At 44.4% G+C, this 13647-nt stretch overlaps 1 protein-coding gene across 2 annotated transcripts in view; it reads left to right on the top strand.

Moving 5' to 3' along the window:
- The window catches only part of MTHFSD (methenyltetrahydrofolate synthetase domain containing), a 152999-nt gene that overhangs the window by 66621 nt on the left and 72731 nt on the right, over window positions 1-13647 (top strand). For both annotated transcript variants that reach the window (XM_078669260.1, XM_078669259.1), the window contains exon 3: window positions 474-577. In XM_078669260.1, the coding sequence (XP_078525386.1) occupies window positions 474-577 (104 nt within the window). The remainder of the gene's footprint in view (window positions 1-473; window positions 578-13647) is intronic.

Here is a 13647-nt window from a genome sequence, read left to right as displayed (position 1 = left end):
TATATACTTGTGAAATTGGCATTCCTTAGACCAATAGGAATTTTGTTTGGTCGACTAGATAGCGACACTTATTTGGAGAGGCAGTCTAATGGACAATGGTGCTTCAGCTAAGAGGGAAGATTGTAAGGAAGATGGGATCGGCTTGAGCGTAGCTTAAAAAGGCCCCAGTGGCAAAGTTGTGATTGTGGAGAAAAAAGAAGCTTGCATTATTCATATGAACACATTGCAAGTTTTATTTATGTTGTACATGAGGTCTTAAGATCATACTCCTGTCCTGCATTAAAACATTTTAAAATAAAAAAAGGTATATCATTTTGGTGGGACATAACTGTCCAGATTATTTTTACTTTTGATGTCTTCTGTGGCAATGTAATAGGGATTAAATCAAAATGCTATTTTGTAAGATGTTAATTCTCGTGTCTTAAAGCAGATAGATCTTCTTACTAAGTTCACGTTTTATCTTATTATGCAAGGTGTTTCTAAATGGGATATCCGTCAAAAGGTTTGGGACTACATTGAAGAAAAGAACCTGGCTGATTTTCCAAGACCTGTTCACAACAGGATACCAAATTTCAAGGTACATTGCAGCAATATTTTAGATTTTATGTGCCTGTAATTTTCCATTCCATATTTTGGTGTATCAACAATGTACTTTTTAACTGTAAAGGATGCCTTTCCTCAGGTGACAATATTTGGTACAAAATGTATTTATTTAGTTATTTATTAATTGGTCTTTATACATCGTGAGCAAGATCCAGTGGAAAAGAATGCGCTTCAAATAATAGCTGTTTCAAACAAGTGAAAGTGAGGGCATACCTTAAGTTTTGAATTTTCTATCATTTGTGGCAAAGCCACTGTTCAACCTTTTAGTGAACCATGACTCTATTTTAACTTCAGCTGTTTTATCGAACTTCATTTTTATAAATGTTTTTAAAATTTACAATGCCTTAAAGGTTGATGTGGTGTTTTATATATTTAGTCCATCCTGTCTATGTCTGATGGTATGTGTAGTCGTCTGACACTAAGTTGTGTGGGTGTCTGATATGTATCTTGGACCGCCTGATGTGTGTGTGGGTGTCTAACGGTGCATGCGTTGTCTGATGGTGGGTATGCAAGTGCCTGACTGTGGATGTGTGGGTGCGGGATGCTAAAATTATGGGTGTTTTGTGTGTATCAAACTCGACATTTTATTATTATTAACAAACAGTGGTTTGACACTCTAATTTAGTAATATGGTGTATAAATTGCATATGAATTCAGGAAGTAGATTTTTTCATTGGCAAACACAGTGATGACGGTGCATATGTATGCACAGATAGACAATATAAATGTCGCAGTTTTCTTTCTTCATTAGTTCTCTTCTTATGAACAAGGTCCATCAATGAAATAAAATGTATTTGCTGATGTGTTTCGTCCACACAGGACTTCTTCAGGGCTACAAAAGATACACACAAACCAATATTTACAATATGTACATTGTGAGAGAGACATATCAACATGTTAGAAACAAATCACACATACTGAATCTTGTAACAATATTGGTGCAGACCCCAAAACAGATCACAATTTTAATTTTGATGTGGTATAACAGTACATAGGATGAATATTATTCTGTAGTTTTCCTTTTTTTGTTCAAATCTGTTTTTATTGTGAACACAGCGATAAGCCTACAACCCCTCATCGGGGCCGGCCGCGCAGAGAAAAATCAGTAATAGGAGTAGGTAACCAGGTGAGGTGGAATCCTTAACACAGCGCCCTGCCTACAACCCCCGGGGGGGCCGGCCGCGTGGCTTAGGGGAGTAGAAAGCAAGAGGTGGCCATGTGCTGGCAATGTGTCATAGTACGGGGGGAGGCGCGTATGAGAAGGAGAGCAGTGGTAGTTTTCCTTTTTTAGTGGTAGCTTACAAATCTTTCATAAACTTCATGGTTGATAAAAGTATTTGATTTCAAGCTCATATACCAATTATCCTTCTATCGTTCTTCTACAAGAGGCAATAGTGTAAGATACAATTTGATGTTTCCTATCTGCTCTTAATAAAGATTAGATAGAGATAGATACTCCTGAGGCGGAAGCCGGGAGCAACGTTCTTCTTTTTAACTTTGTTATTGCATGATTGTTGATTTTAAAAACACTCTGCGCCTACCTAGCTGATCAGTTGATCCTTCAGCTCTGTCAGGGTCTTGGGGGACATTCTCTCGTGCAGCGGAGCCAGCGCTGTTCGGGGAGGGCAAACAACATCGCCGCCATCACCCACGAGACACTAGGCCACGCCCCTAATCCCAAGCCACGCCCCCTTCAACACTTTAAAAGCCGCGCTGAATCACAAGCCGGCATCTAGAGATAGCTACTCCTGAGGCGGAAGCCGGGAGCAACGTTCTTCTTTTTAACTTTGTTATTGCATGATTGTTGATTTTAAAAACACTCTGCGCCTACCTAGCTGATCAGTTGATCCTTCAGCTGTGTCAGGGTCTTGGGGGACATTCTCTCGTGCAGCGGAGCCAGCGCTGTTCGGGGAGGGCAAACAACATCGCCGCCATCACCCACGAGACACTAGGCCACGCCCCCTAATCTCAAGCCACGCCCCCTTCTGCACTTTAAAAGCCGCGCTGACTCACAAGTCGGCATCTAGAGATAGCTACTCCTGAGGCGGAAGCCGGGAGCAACGTTCTTCTTTTTAACTTTGTTATTGCATGATTGTTGATTTTAAAAACACTCTGCGCCTACCTAGCTGATCAGTTGATCCTTCAGCTGTGTCAGGGTCTTGGGGGACATTCTCTCGTGCAGCGGAGCCAGCGCTGTTCGGGGAGGGCAAACAACATCGCCGCCATCACCCACGAGACACTAGGCCACGCCCCCTAATCCCAAGCCACGCCCCTTCTGCACTTTAAAAGCCGCGCTGACTCACAAGCCGGCATCTAGAGATAGCTACTCCTGAGGCGGAAGCCGGGAGCAACGTTCTTCTTTTTAACTTTGTTATTGCATGATTGTTGATTTTAAAAACACTCTGCGCCTACCTAGCTGATCAGTTGATCCTTCAGCTGTGTCAGGGTCTTGGGGGACATTCTCTCGTGCAGCGGAGCCAGCGCTGTTCGGGGAGGGCAAACATCATCGCCGCCATCACCCACAAGACACTAGGCCACGCCCCCTAATCCCAAGCCACGCCCCCTTCTGCACTTTAAAAGCCGCGCTGACTCACAAGCCGGCATCTAGAGATAGCTACTCCTGAGGCGGAAGCCGGGAGCAACGTTCTTCTTTTTAACTTTGTTATTGCATGATTGTTGATTTTAAAAACACTCTGCGCCTACCTAGCTGATCAGTTGATCCTTCAGCTGTGTCAGGGTCTTGGGGGACATTCTCTCGTGCAGCGGAGCCAGTGCTGTTCGGGGAGGGCAAACAACATCGCCACCATCACCCACGAGACACTAGGCCACGCCCCCTAATCCCAAGCCACGCCCCTCCTCCTACCCATAATAATGCTCACTTCTCGGAAGCGCAGCGGACGAGCACAGCGGGCGCGCCGTCAGCGCGCCAAAGGCGCGCCTATGGCAAGCCCGTCTGCGCCCGTCCGCGACCAGGTCGCAACTAGCGCCGGGCACCCTGCTCAAATCATTACGAGTACGGTTGCAACCCCCCCTTTATACTCCCGGGAGACTCTGCTCAACTTGGGTGAGTACGCACATGAGGGTCACCTCTCATTTACGAACACTGCTCTCCCTTTGAAAGATTTCGTGATTAGGGGTCTGTTATCATGCGGACGTCTTAACGTAGGATCTTTGCCCAAGCATGCCGAAGAAATCCAACTTCTGGTGGATACTCACCAGTTAGACGCCTTGTTCCTCACTGAGACCTGGACCCACCTGGACTGCGAAGTCGAACTGGGCTGGGCCTGCCCGCAGGATTACAAAATCCTGCATCTTCCCAGACCGAAAGGACGAGGTGGCGGAGTGGGAGTTATCTATAGAGCCTCTTGGCATATCAATATTCTTGATTTGGACCCGGTTGTTGGGACCGAGTTGCTCGGCCTCTCTATTAACAGCCACACAGGGGCGATCTTTACGGTGATCATTTGTTATAGACCTCCCGGAGCCTTCAGCACCCAGCAGCAACAATCGCTACTTAACTTCTTCTCCAACATGGCGTTTCCCACAACAAACTGATTATCTTAGGCGATTTTAACCTATGGCCGAACGGCACCTTAGATACCGGGCTTCATAATCTTTTGATCTCTTGTGAAAGTGTGGGCCTTCAGCAATTAGTCAGGGAATCCACCCATAGAGCCGGGCATCGGCTTGACCTTATCTTCTCGGTCCCACAGTTAGTTCACCTGGATGAAATCTTGCCCATGGGTTGGACTGATCATTTCCTCCTTAAATTCCATATTAACAGTAAGGGGGCCAGATTGCAGGCACATGGCACCACCTCTGAATTTATGTACAGAGACTGGAGAGCTCTTGATAGGCTGAGAACCACCGAGGCTGTGTTCAAAGTGGATGACAGCTTCTCTCCGGACCGTCAAGTCGATGATAATTACGAGGCTCTGTTTCTCAGGATAACCACGAGGATTGACTCTCTTGCTCCACTAAAAAAAGGCAGGCATAAGGGCAGAGTGTCGTCCCCGTGGTTCAATGACTCTTTAAAGGCTTCAAAACTTGCCTGTAAACAGGCGGAAAGGAAATGGAGGCAGGGTTACACTGATGCCAGCAAACTGCTCTGGAAAATTAAACTCTCCGAATATAAAGCCTTGATCCAGAAATCTAAATCTCTTTATTTTTGATCAACAATATGCACAGCCGCTAATAGCTCCAAAAGCATCTTTCAGACTCTGACCAGCCTTACCCATCCTGACTGCTCAAACAAATCGACCCTCCCCACACAGGCCCTCTGCGATAATCTAGCTCTGTTTTTCAATGAGAAGATAGAATCTATTATTCCCAGTTTGAGTACTACCCCTACTCTGGTCTGTCCCCCTCACTCTGGGGAAGGCATTATAGACATCCGAGCGGGGAACCCAGGATGGCATCCCCCCTATTACTGAGGTGGACTTCGATAGACTGGCTCGCGGTATCTCATCTGGATCTCCTCTGGACCCTATCCCGCATAAAATCTGGAAGGCCTCCGGAGAGGAACTCTTTCCTACCCTCTGCAGGATCTGTAATCAATCTCTGCGCAGTGGCACAGTTCCTGCCTCTTGTAAGCAGGCTCTTGTTTCGCCACTCCTAAAAAAACCCTCCCTTAATCCAGAGTGTCTACAGAATTACAGACCCATCTCCCTGCTACCGTTTCCTGCAAAAATCGCTGAGCGTTGGGTGAGCTCATGTCTCTCCAAACATTTGGAGCAGCATCAATTTCTGGACGAAATACAATTCGGTTTTCGCCCAGCCCACGGCACCGAAACAGCCCTTCTCACTGCTATGGAGGACCTTCGATTGCGTGCCTGTCTGCCGCATTCGATATGGTTAATCATGGGATTCTATTGGAGAGACTGAGGGAAGCCGGGGTGGGCGGCATTGCCTTGCACTGGCTTTGTTCCTTCCTGCGTGATAGGAAGCAGGCTGTATCCCTTCCTCCGTTCCAATCGGCCTTCTCCCCGGTATCTCATGGGGTGCCTCAAGGATCGTCCATCAGCCCGATTCTATTTAACGTGTATCTCAAACCTTTGATCACGTTGATAAAATCCTACCGACTGAAGGCCATCAATTACGCAGACGACACTCAACTCATCCTCTCTTGGGAGGGTGAGGAATCGATTCCTTTGGAATCCTTTCATGATTGTCTGCGTGATACGGCGGGCTGGCTACACAACAACTCACTGCAGTTTAACGCCTCCAAAACTGAGGTCTTTTACTGTGCAGGAAGCCGGATCCCTCGCCCTTTCCCGATGGATTTTTGGCCCCCAGAATCCTCGGAAAAACCCCAGCCGGTCACTACTGTTCGCAACCTGGGTGTTATGATTAACAACAAACTCAGTATGGAAGCCCAGGTCGCGAAAACAGTGTCTACCTGTTCAGCCCTCACTCGTTCCCTACGTAAGATCCTGCCACTACTTCCTTTTCAGGCCCGGGCGTTAATAGTCAGGTGTACTATTCTTAGTCGCCTGGACTATTGTAATGCGCTGCTACTCGAGTCCTCAGCCTTTCTGTTAGACAGACTTCAAAGAGTACAATCTGCCACTGCTAAACTGGCCCTTGGTTGGCCAAGAAGATCCTCGGCCACAGCAGCGATGGCCGAACTCCACTGGCTCCCGTTGAAACAGCGAGTGGCCTTTAAGTCCCTCTGTCTCGTTTTAAAGGCCCTGCATGGACACGGGCCCAGCTCTCTGCAAGCCATGTTTGACTGGTACTCTCCAACCAGAGCACTTCGCTCCACAACAGCATCCCTTGTAAAAGTGCCGAGATTTTAAAAAGTTTGGACCGGAGGCATATCTTTCAGAGTTGCGGCTGCTAAACTCTGGAATAGTATGCCCCTCGATATCCGTCAAACGAAAGAACTTCTTCCCTTTAGGAAACGTGTCAAAACTTGGCTGTTTCCTAAATGTTAAATTGCTGGCCATTGAACTGCTGCCCCTTCCCCGTGCTTCCCCCTCTGGGGTTATCTCAGCGCCAGGATGCCTGTAAGGTGACAGTCGCGCTATATAAATGTTTTTAATAAATAAATAAATAAATAAAGAGACATTACATTCGGCATACCTTCAGATTATCCATGGGATTCACCAGTTCCCTAATATTTACTGGCATTTAAGAATATCCATGTTTAAGCCAATTCAAAGATATTCTGTAAATACCAAATGAGTATTTTAAAACCATATCTATTCATCATGAATTTACAGTATATAAAAATAGCAAGAGAGAAAAGAGCCCAATATTGAAAAGGTCACCTTTGTCAGATTTTAAACTTTCACCAAGAGGAGTTGTATCATTCCTTAAAATAGATTTTTAAAAAACAGGCACTATCATTTTATTATTTTGTATTGTACAAGCTCTGGCCAAAATCAATGCATAAAAATTATTTTTAGCGCGTATCATTTTTTAAAATAAACATCATTGGGAAACACTGGTGCTATCATTCAATTTTAATAATAGCATACTCCAGTCATAAACAATGCGTTAAATTTCCTTTCATTATGGGTCACCTGCTGTGTCTTATGTTCTCGACAACTTAATTACTGATGTAATACAAACTAGCTCATGAAATGTTACCTGAGTGTGCAACACTTGACGGAATAATTTACTGCGTTACCAATAGATCTCGTGTTTTTTATTGCACTTTTGACTCTGGATTATAAGATACATAACAATCCATTATTGAAGAAGGGGAGATATAATCCCAAAATCTTAAATACATTATTTAAGTAAGTTAAAATTATTAAGTATCACCTGAACTAAAAAGTGCTCAATAAGATTCATGATTTATAAAATTTACTAATTTCTAAGGTGACAGAATGAATGAATATTGTGCCTATGTCATCGACACAGCAGAAAGGAGCGACATCTTGGGATTGTTTAAATAATACGAACAAACCCGCAAAACTCTCTCTGATGAGGCAACCCTTAAATAGCCAATTTACATGGGGACAGTTGGGTCATGTGCTCTGTTTATCCTCACAACACCGCATTGTGACCAAAATCCATTGCAATTCATTTATTGGCAGTGGGAAGTATGATCTTAAAATTGAAATGAGTTGAACAAGTTGAGTTAAATTATTTTATGCTTTTACACTTGAAAAAAAGAGCGAAAGAAACGTTATTCATGAGGGCATCAGCATATGTTGGTTAACAATTTACGGAATACGCTTATTCCTCTAATATGTCCCATTCACGGCATCTGATTCCAATGGAGAAACAGAACGCCATTGAATGGGCTGTTAAATACTAGCACTCCATGAAGTACACCTGAGAGCATGTAAGAACATAGAAGATGTCTTCCAACCGCTCGAAGCATTCGCTCAAAGTCAGCGCCATCTTTAAATGTTCTTTATGGTAAATAACCTGCTTTATCACAGGGACTATATTAGTTATATATTTCTTTTTACTGTCCGATGTTGAAACATGTATGACATTGTGTACCTAAAATTTATACTAGAAAAACACAAGTGAAAATCATGTTTTTGCCTCAAGGTATTCCAATTTCAAACCTACATGTAACTACTGCCATTTTTAAGCGGTACTCTTACAAGTGTGTCTCAAAATACTTATGGCATTCACTTTATGAGAAACGAAATTATGTTTGCAGTTAAAACAAATGCACATATAGTCAAAATTATTACCACATTTTAGAGGTTGGACTTTAACTGCAAACAATCTTCTTCAGATTCTTCATTAGCAAAACCTTTGTTTTTGCAACATTTGTAGTCTTCTCCTGTGTCATGCTGTGTTAAAAAAAATCTCCAAATTAATTTATGCACCGAAAGCTCTGTGCGAAAAATCAAAACGGTGTTGTCAGCAAATGGAAGAACAGGAATTCTCATGCAATAGGTACACTGGTGTAATCTTGATGGTATTGGAAAACTTTCACTTTATTCTCCGAATAGGCCATACAGCACTTGAGCAGTTGTTTCCGTACATAGACCCTTCATAGCGGCTAATTTGATTTTTCGATACCCTTACAACTTACTAAAAGCTACAGAATGGACCTAATGGGTAGGTCCAAATCTGACTCCAAATATAATGTATATTAGACCTTTGTTTTACATGCATCTATTTTGTGCAAATCCATTGGCCGGCCAAGTATTCCAGTTTCCTGTCTAACGACTGCTTGCATGTCAGACAGGATGGTTTCTGAGTCAACTCAGCCCTGGAGGTGGTTTAACAAGGCTCACGCAAATACCTTGTTGGCTCTCTCCAGTTTTGAAATTAACCTCCAGTTAGCTCGGCTGCCCTTCTAGTGTAAAGAAACAATCATAGCTGACTGACAAGACTGGGGTGTGTCACAAGTGCTGCATTAAAAACCATACCAAGTACAGGTGCCAAAAAATCAGTACATGTGATTGCTTGTTCCTCCTGTGGGGTCAGTATAATCAGGGTAATAATATAGTCACCCCCTTGAACTACTGCGCTGATATCTGAATTGAGTTTCTGTTCGTCCCTGCCTACTAGGTAGAGTTGCTGAAGTAACTAAATAATTCATGTGCTCCTGTACACAGAGGGTGTTTATTTGTATGCCCCTAGAATCCCACGTGAAACCATGAGCTACAAGTTCCCGGACCTCTTTATGTTATTTCAATGTAGTGGCCTTTTTTAGTTCGTCCCACAGGCTCTGTTGGGCTTCAAGTTTGTTTTCTAGGTTTCTATCCGATCGGTGAAAATGATTTCCCTATTGGTGCTATGATGATGTACCGTAAGGTCAGGAGATATATTTCTCTTCTGTGTCTAGTGTTCTGCATCTAACAACCCATGCTTATTTTATGGCTTTACATCGGCTCTTGTTTTTAGACATGGTCCAATAAATAGATGCACTTGCACTTGTAGTCCTCTGCTCAAAAAGGCTCAAGGAGGTTCCTTCATCCCCTTTCCTAATTGAAATCCTATTATTGAGTACATCAGTTGGTTTTACCATCAACAGGGGGTCCAGACTAATGCAGTTCTCCATTTTCTATTTAAGTGCACGTCTGTGTGAGCGAAAACTTGTAGATGATCACATTGGCAGTCTCTAGAAGCATGGTAAGGTCTGTTTAAATAGGATTGCTGTTACTAATGAGTCACTGTAGCTTTCTAAACGCAAGACCACCTCTGTCTAGACCGGTGGCCAAGCTTCAACATTAACTAAAATATAGAAGAAAGGATTGGACCGGTTTCTAAACCTGTGCAGTTTACTAGCTGGACTGTACAAGCTAGTACACCTGTTTGAAAAGTTCAAACCACAGACTAACAGCAATGATGTTCTACTTCCCCACCTCTGATGTTTCTACACCAACACTGCGGTCATCCGCCCGGGCACTCCTTCACCCTCTCTTTTCAGAGGGTGAAGGAAGGCTGTTTTTCACTCTCAGAAAAAAATATTTATGTTCACAAATACATTCTTATGGGAAAATCCGGGTTATTTGCTGAAAACAGGTGTTTTGCATTCTCCCTTTTGTTCCATTTGAGCAATGTGAACGAATTGTGGCATACTATAGGTTTGAATTATGAACGCTGCTTTCCCAGATTATGGTGTAGAGCGTGCAGTATGAGGCAGGGCAAAGTTATTAAAGCTTTACAAATGCGATTTCGTTTGAACCAAAGGGTCAACCGTAGCTACAGAGGCTCAACTGCACCTCTGTAACGTATGTTTATCATGACGTTCCTAGTTTACCAGTTGTAACAGTCTAGTCTTTGCCACTGTCTCCTTTGTTTGTCAGTGTAGGAGTTTCTTGCTGTAGCTTTCCTTAGTCAGCTCCAAGATAAGCTTATTTGAGGAGAGTAATCGGTGAACAGTTTTTCACCCTAGAGAACATTGAAAAAACAAAGCAACCGAAATTGCTTCTAGCCTTGAGTTGAAATTGCAAGTGAAGACCAGATAGGTAGGAGGGCTTTGTCATCAGCACATAGACTGTAGACACACATGTTAATGGCACCTCCATTTAAGGAGTGACTCTGGAGCCTATGGGTGATGAATGTGTTCTTATAGGGTATGCATTTTAACAAATGGGGCGATGTACATTAGTCCTTTCAGCATTTGTCGAGGAAATGAACGTCTAAGCAATGAACGATGAGTACACTTGCCAACAATAAGTTTGATGAACGCATAGGAGTCACAAAGCTGTTAGGAGATGCAGTGTACCATAGAGGTGCATATAGAGGTCTCATGGCTACCAGGCCAGAGTGGGCTTTGCGTAAAGGGGACATAAAGATAGGAAGAGTTTGTTCATGGGGCATGGATAGCGAGGCATTGTGCAGGTTGCTTTGGTGCCTCAAGAGCATGTAGAGGAGACTTGGGTACCAAAGGGTCGAAGAACACCTGGATAACAGAGTTTGGAGAGTAGAGAGCAGTGCAAGTGACTGCCAGATTTGTATGCTTGGACTACACTGCCTAGTTCCATTGACTTGTCAAGTTCGTAGATTGATGTTGCTAGTCGTGTCATTGGTTAGCTTTCAGGTAACGTCATCAGCAGTGCTGTTTATGAACTGATGTGGGATGGCCTATGAAGTCACTAGATATGCATTGGAACTGCGACTCATCATATTGGCACATAAATAATATTTTGAGATTTTGCATTATAACATTAGGATCGCCTGAGCTGAATTTTATGTTTGTGGAATTCCTTATCTAAGTGGCAGGCAGCAAAGGGGCTTTATGTACACACTTTAGAGATGTATATGCTATCTGCAGATCACAGGTACAAATACTAAGGGAGAATATTTGTATTTTTTAAACTTCAGGGTACCTTTAAGTTGAATTTAGTAAAATATGATTACAAGTGAAACAATTATACATATAAAGGGTAAACCCAATGGTACTGGGACCTGGGTGATAAGTAGTACAGTAGAACGTGGTCCCAGTACTGCTAGGACTAACTGGACTATTATACAATTCTAATGCAATTTCAACAAGCATTTACAATGCAACGGTTTCGCCTTTGCAAAAGTTAGAGCTATTGGCATTGTAAATGACAAAAAATGTATTTATGTGTTGGTTTTGAAAACAGATAAATAAATGGCATTGTAATTTACATTGCCAACAGCTTAATTTCTCGCAAATGTAAGACCTATTGTACCCTACGGACGAGCTCAGCAGACAGCAATTACTACCACACACACACACCCAGAGCCACACACGCACCCAGAGCCACACACCCACCCACACACACCCCGAGCCACACACACACCCACACACCCAGAGCCACACACACACCTACACTCACCCAGAGCCACACACACACCCAGAGCCACACACACACACCCACACACACACCCAGAGCCACACACACACCCAGAGCCCCACACACCCACACACACCCAGAGCCGCACACACCCACACACCCAGAGCCACACACACCCACACACCCAGAGCCACACACACCCACACACCCAGAGCCACACACACCCACACACCCAGAGCCCCCGTGTTAATACCAGATCGAGAATTGCAGCTTGTGTCGGCTCTTGATTGAATATCCATTGTTTGCAATCTCATTTAGCACAAGTGCCGCAATAGACTACACGCGAGACTGACACTGTTGATCTTCCTTCAGCTTCCCCTAGGATTATATCTTGTGATTTAGGAAAGCACTGAAAATTGAGTTTTCCTTGGATACCTATTGCTGTAGGAAACCCTGTTATGATATTGAGATCTGGCAGTGCCTACACCAAAGCTCAGTGTGAGAATCAACTTCAAGAGCATCTCGTCCATGAGCGTCTGCCACCCCTCCTATCATCCTTCCACAGTTGATAACTGAGCACCATTAAATTGGCCAATAACATCACCTGTTATTTGCAGCACTTGGGATCGATAATAGCAGGATGAACCGCATTGTATTTAAAAAAGAAACAAATTGTTCTCAAAATATCATTAGGTTTGACCAGACGGCTCCATAGCACCACTTTTCACTTCCTGGACTTTGCTTCTACATATCATTGGCATCAGATGCTCTGGTCGCATGGACTCAATTAAAATGAACCAAGGCTACCACTCCCAAACTGCACTATGTGTTAAAGAAAGGTCCAGTCATGGAAAGGCGGTGTCCCGGTCACCCCGCGCATGCAGTTACACAAAAGAGAACTCTAACACGAGCGAGGGCGCCATGTTGGGTTGGTGTTCCACTTTTATTAGCTTCACAGAAGAGCGGCGCTCGTCCTCGGCGTCCAGTTTCTGATGGGTCCCGGATGTGCCTTCACGGCTGCCTGCGGCTCGGTGGCCCGCCAGCTGCTGATAATCATGCATGTGAGCTATTTTTAAGGCGCGTGGGCCGGACTCGCGTGCACACCGCGGCGTCTGCTTCGGAACCCGAACCCGGCCCCGGCTGATGCTGGGGAGGGGAGGGCTGCTAACGGTTAAAGAAAAAGCATCGAGCAGGCGGCAGCCAGGCTCCATTCTTAATTCACAGTAAGCAGCTTCGGTTTTCAGAATAAGCCGTGCGTCAGGGATTCATCAGCTGCTTGCATTGTACGCGCGTTGGTTCATTAACATCAACTGTTCTCTACATAATTCTACGGAAATTGAACACTTCTCGGTGCGCTCTCTTTCTTCTTCTTGGAGTTATACATGTATACTATTTATTATTATAAGGGACTACCTATTCATTCCTTCCTCATCCCATTAAACTAATGAGGCAAAGCAAGCTATCGAGTCCAGAGCTCCACAAACCTTTCCTCCTGGCCAGATATTCCCAAAAGGCTTTAGCAAGCCTCACCCCTCATGATCACTTTAAGTCATGGTGCTTAAAAACATGTCCCTTTGGCCAAGACTAGTCCGTTTCGGAGATTGCTCTTGCAAATGCAGCAGTTAAGAGTCCAGTTATATACAGCTATTTCTGTAAACAAACAGCACAGGAAACAAGTCAGGTCCCGGGCCGGCAGCCAATCACAGCGCGGCCCGGGAAATGACGTCACGGGGGTGTCCCGGGCCGGCAGCCAATCACAGCGCGGCCCGGGGAATGACGTCACGGGGTGTCCCGGGCCGGCAGCCAATCACAGCGCGGCCCGGGACACACGGCAACAAGGGGCGGGACTTAA

The sequence above is a fragment of the Lissotriton helveticus genome, chromosome 12 (genome assembly GCF_964261635.1).
Source record: "Lissotriton helveticus chromosome 12, aLisHel1.1, whole genome shotgun sequence".
NCBI lineage: Eukaryota > Metazoa > Chordata > Amphibia > Caudata > Salamandridae > Lissotriton > Lissotriton helveticus.
This window is presented reverse-complemented; position numbering and strand designations above follow the sequence as displayed.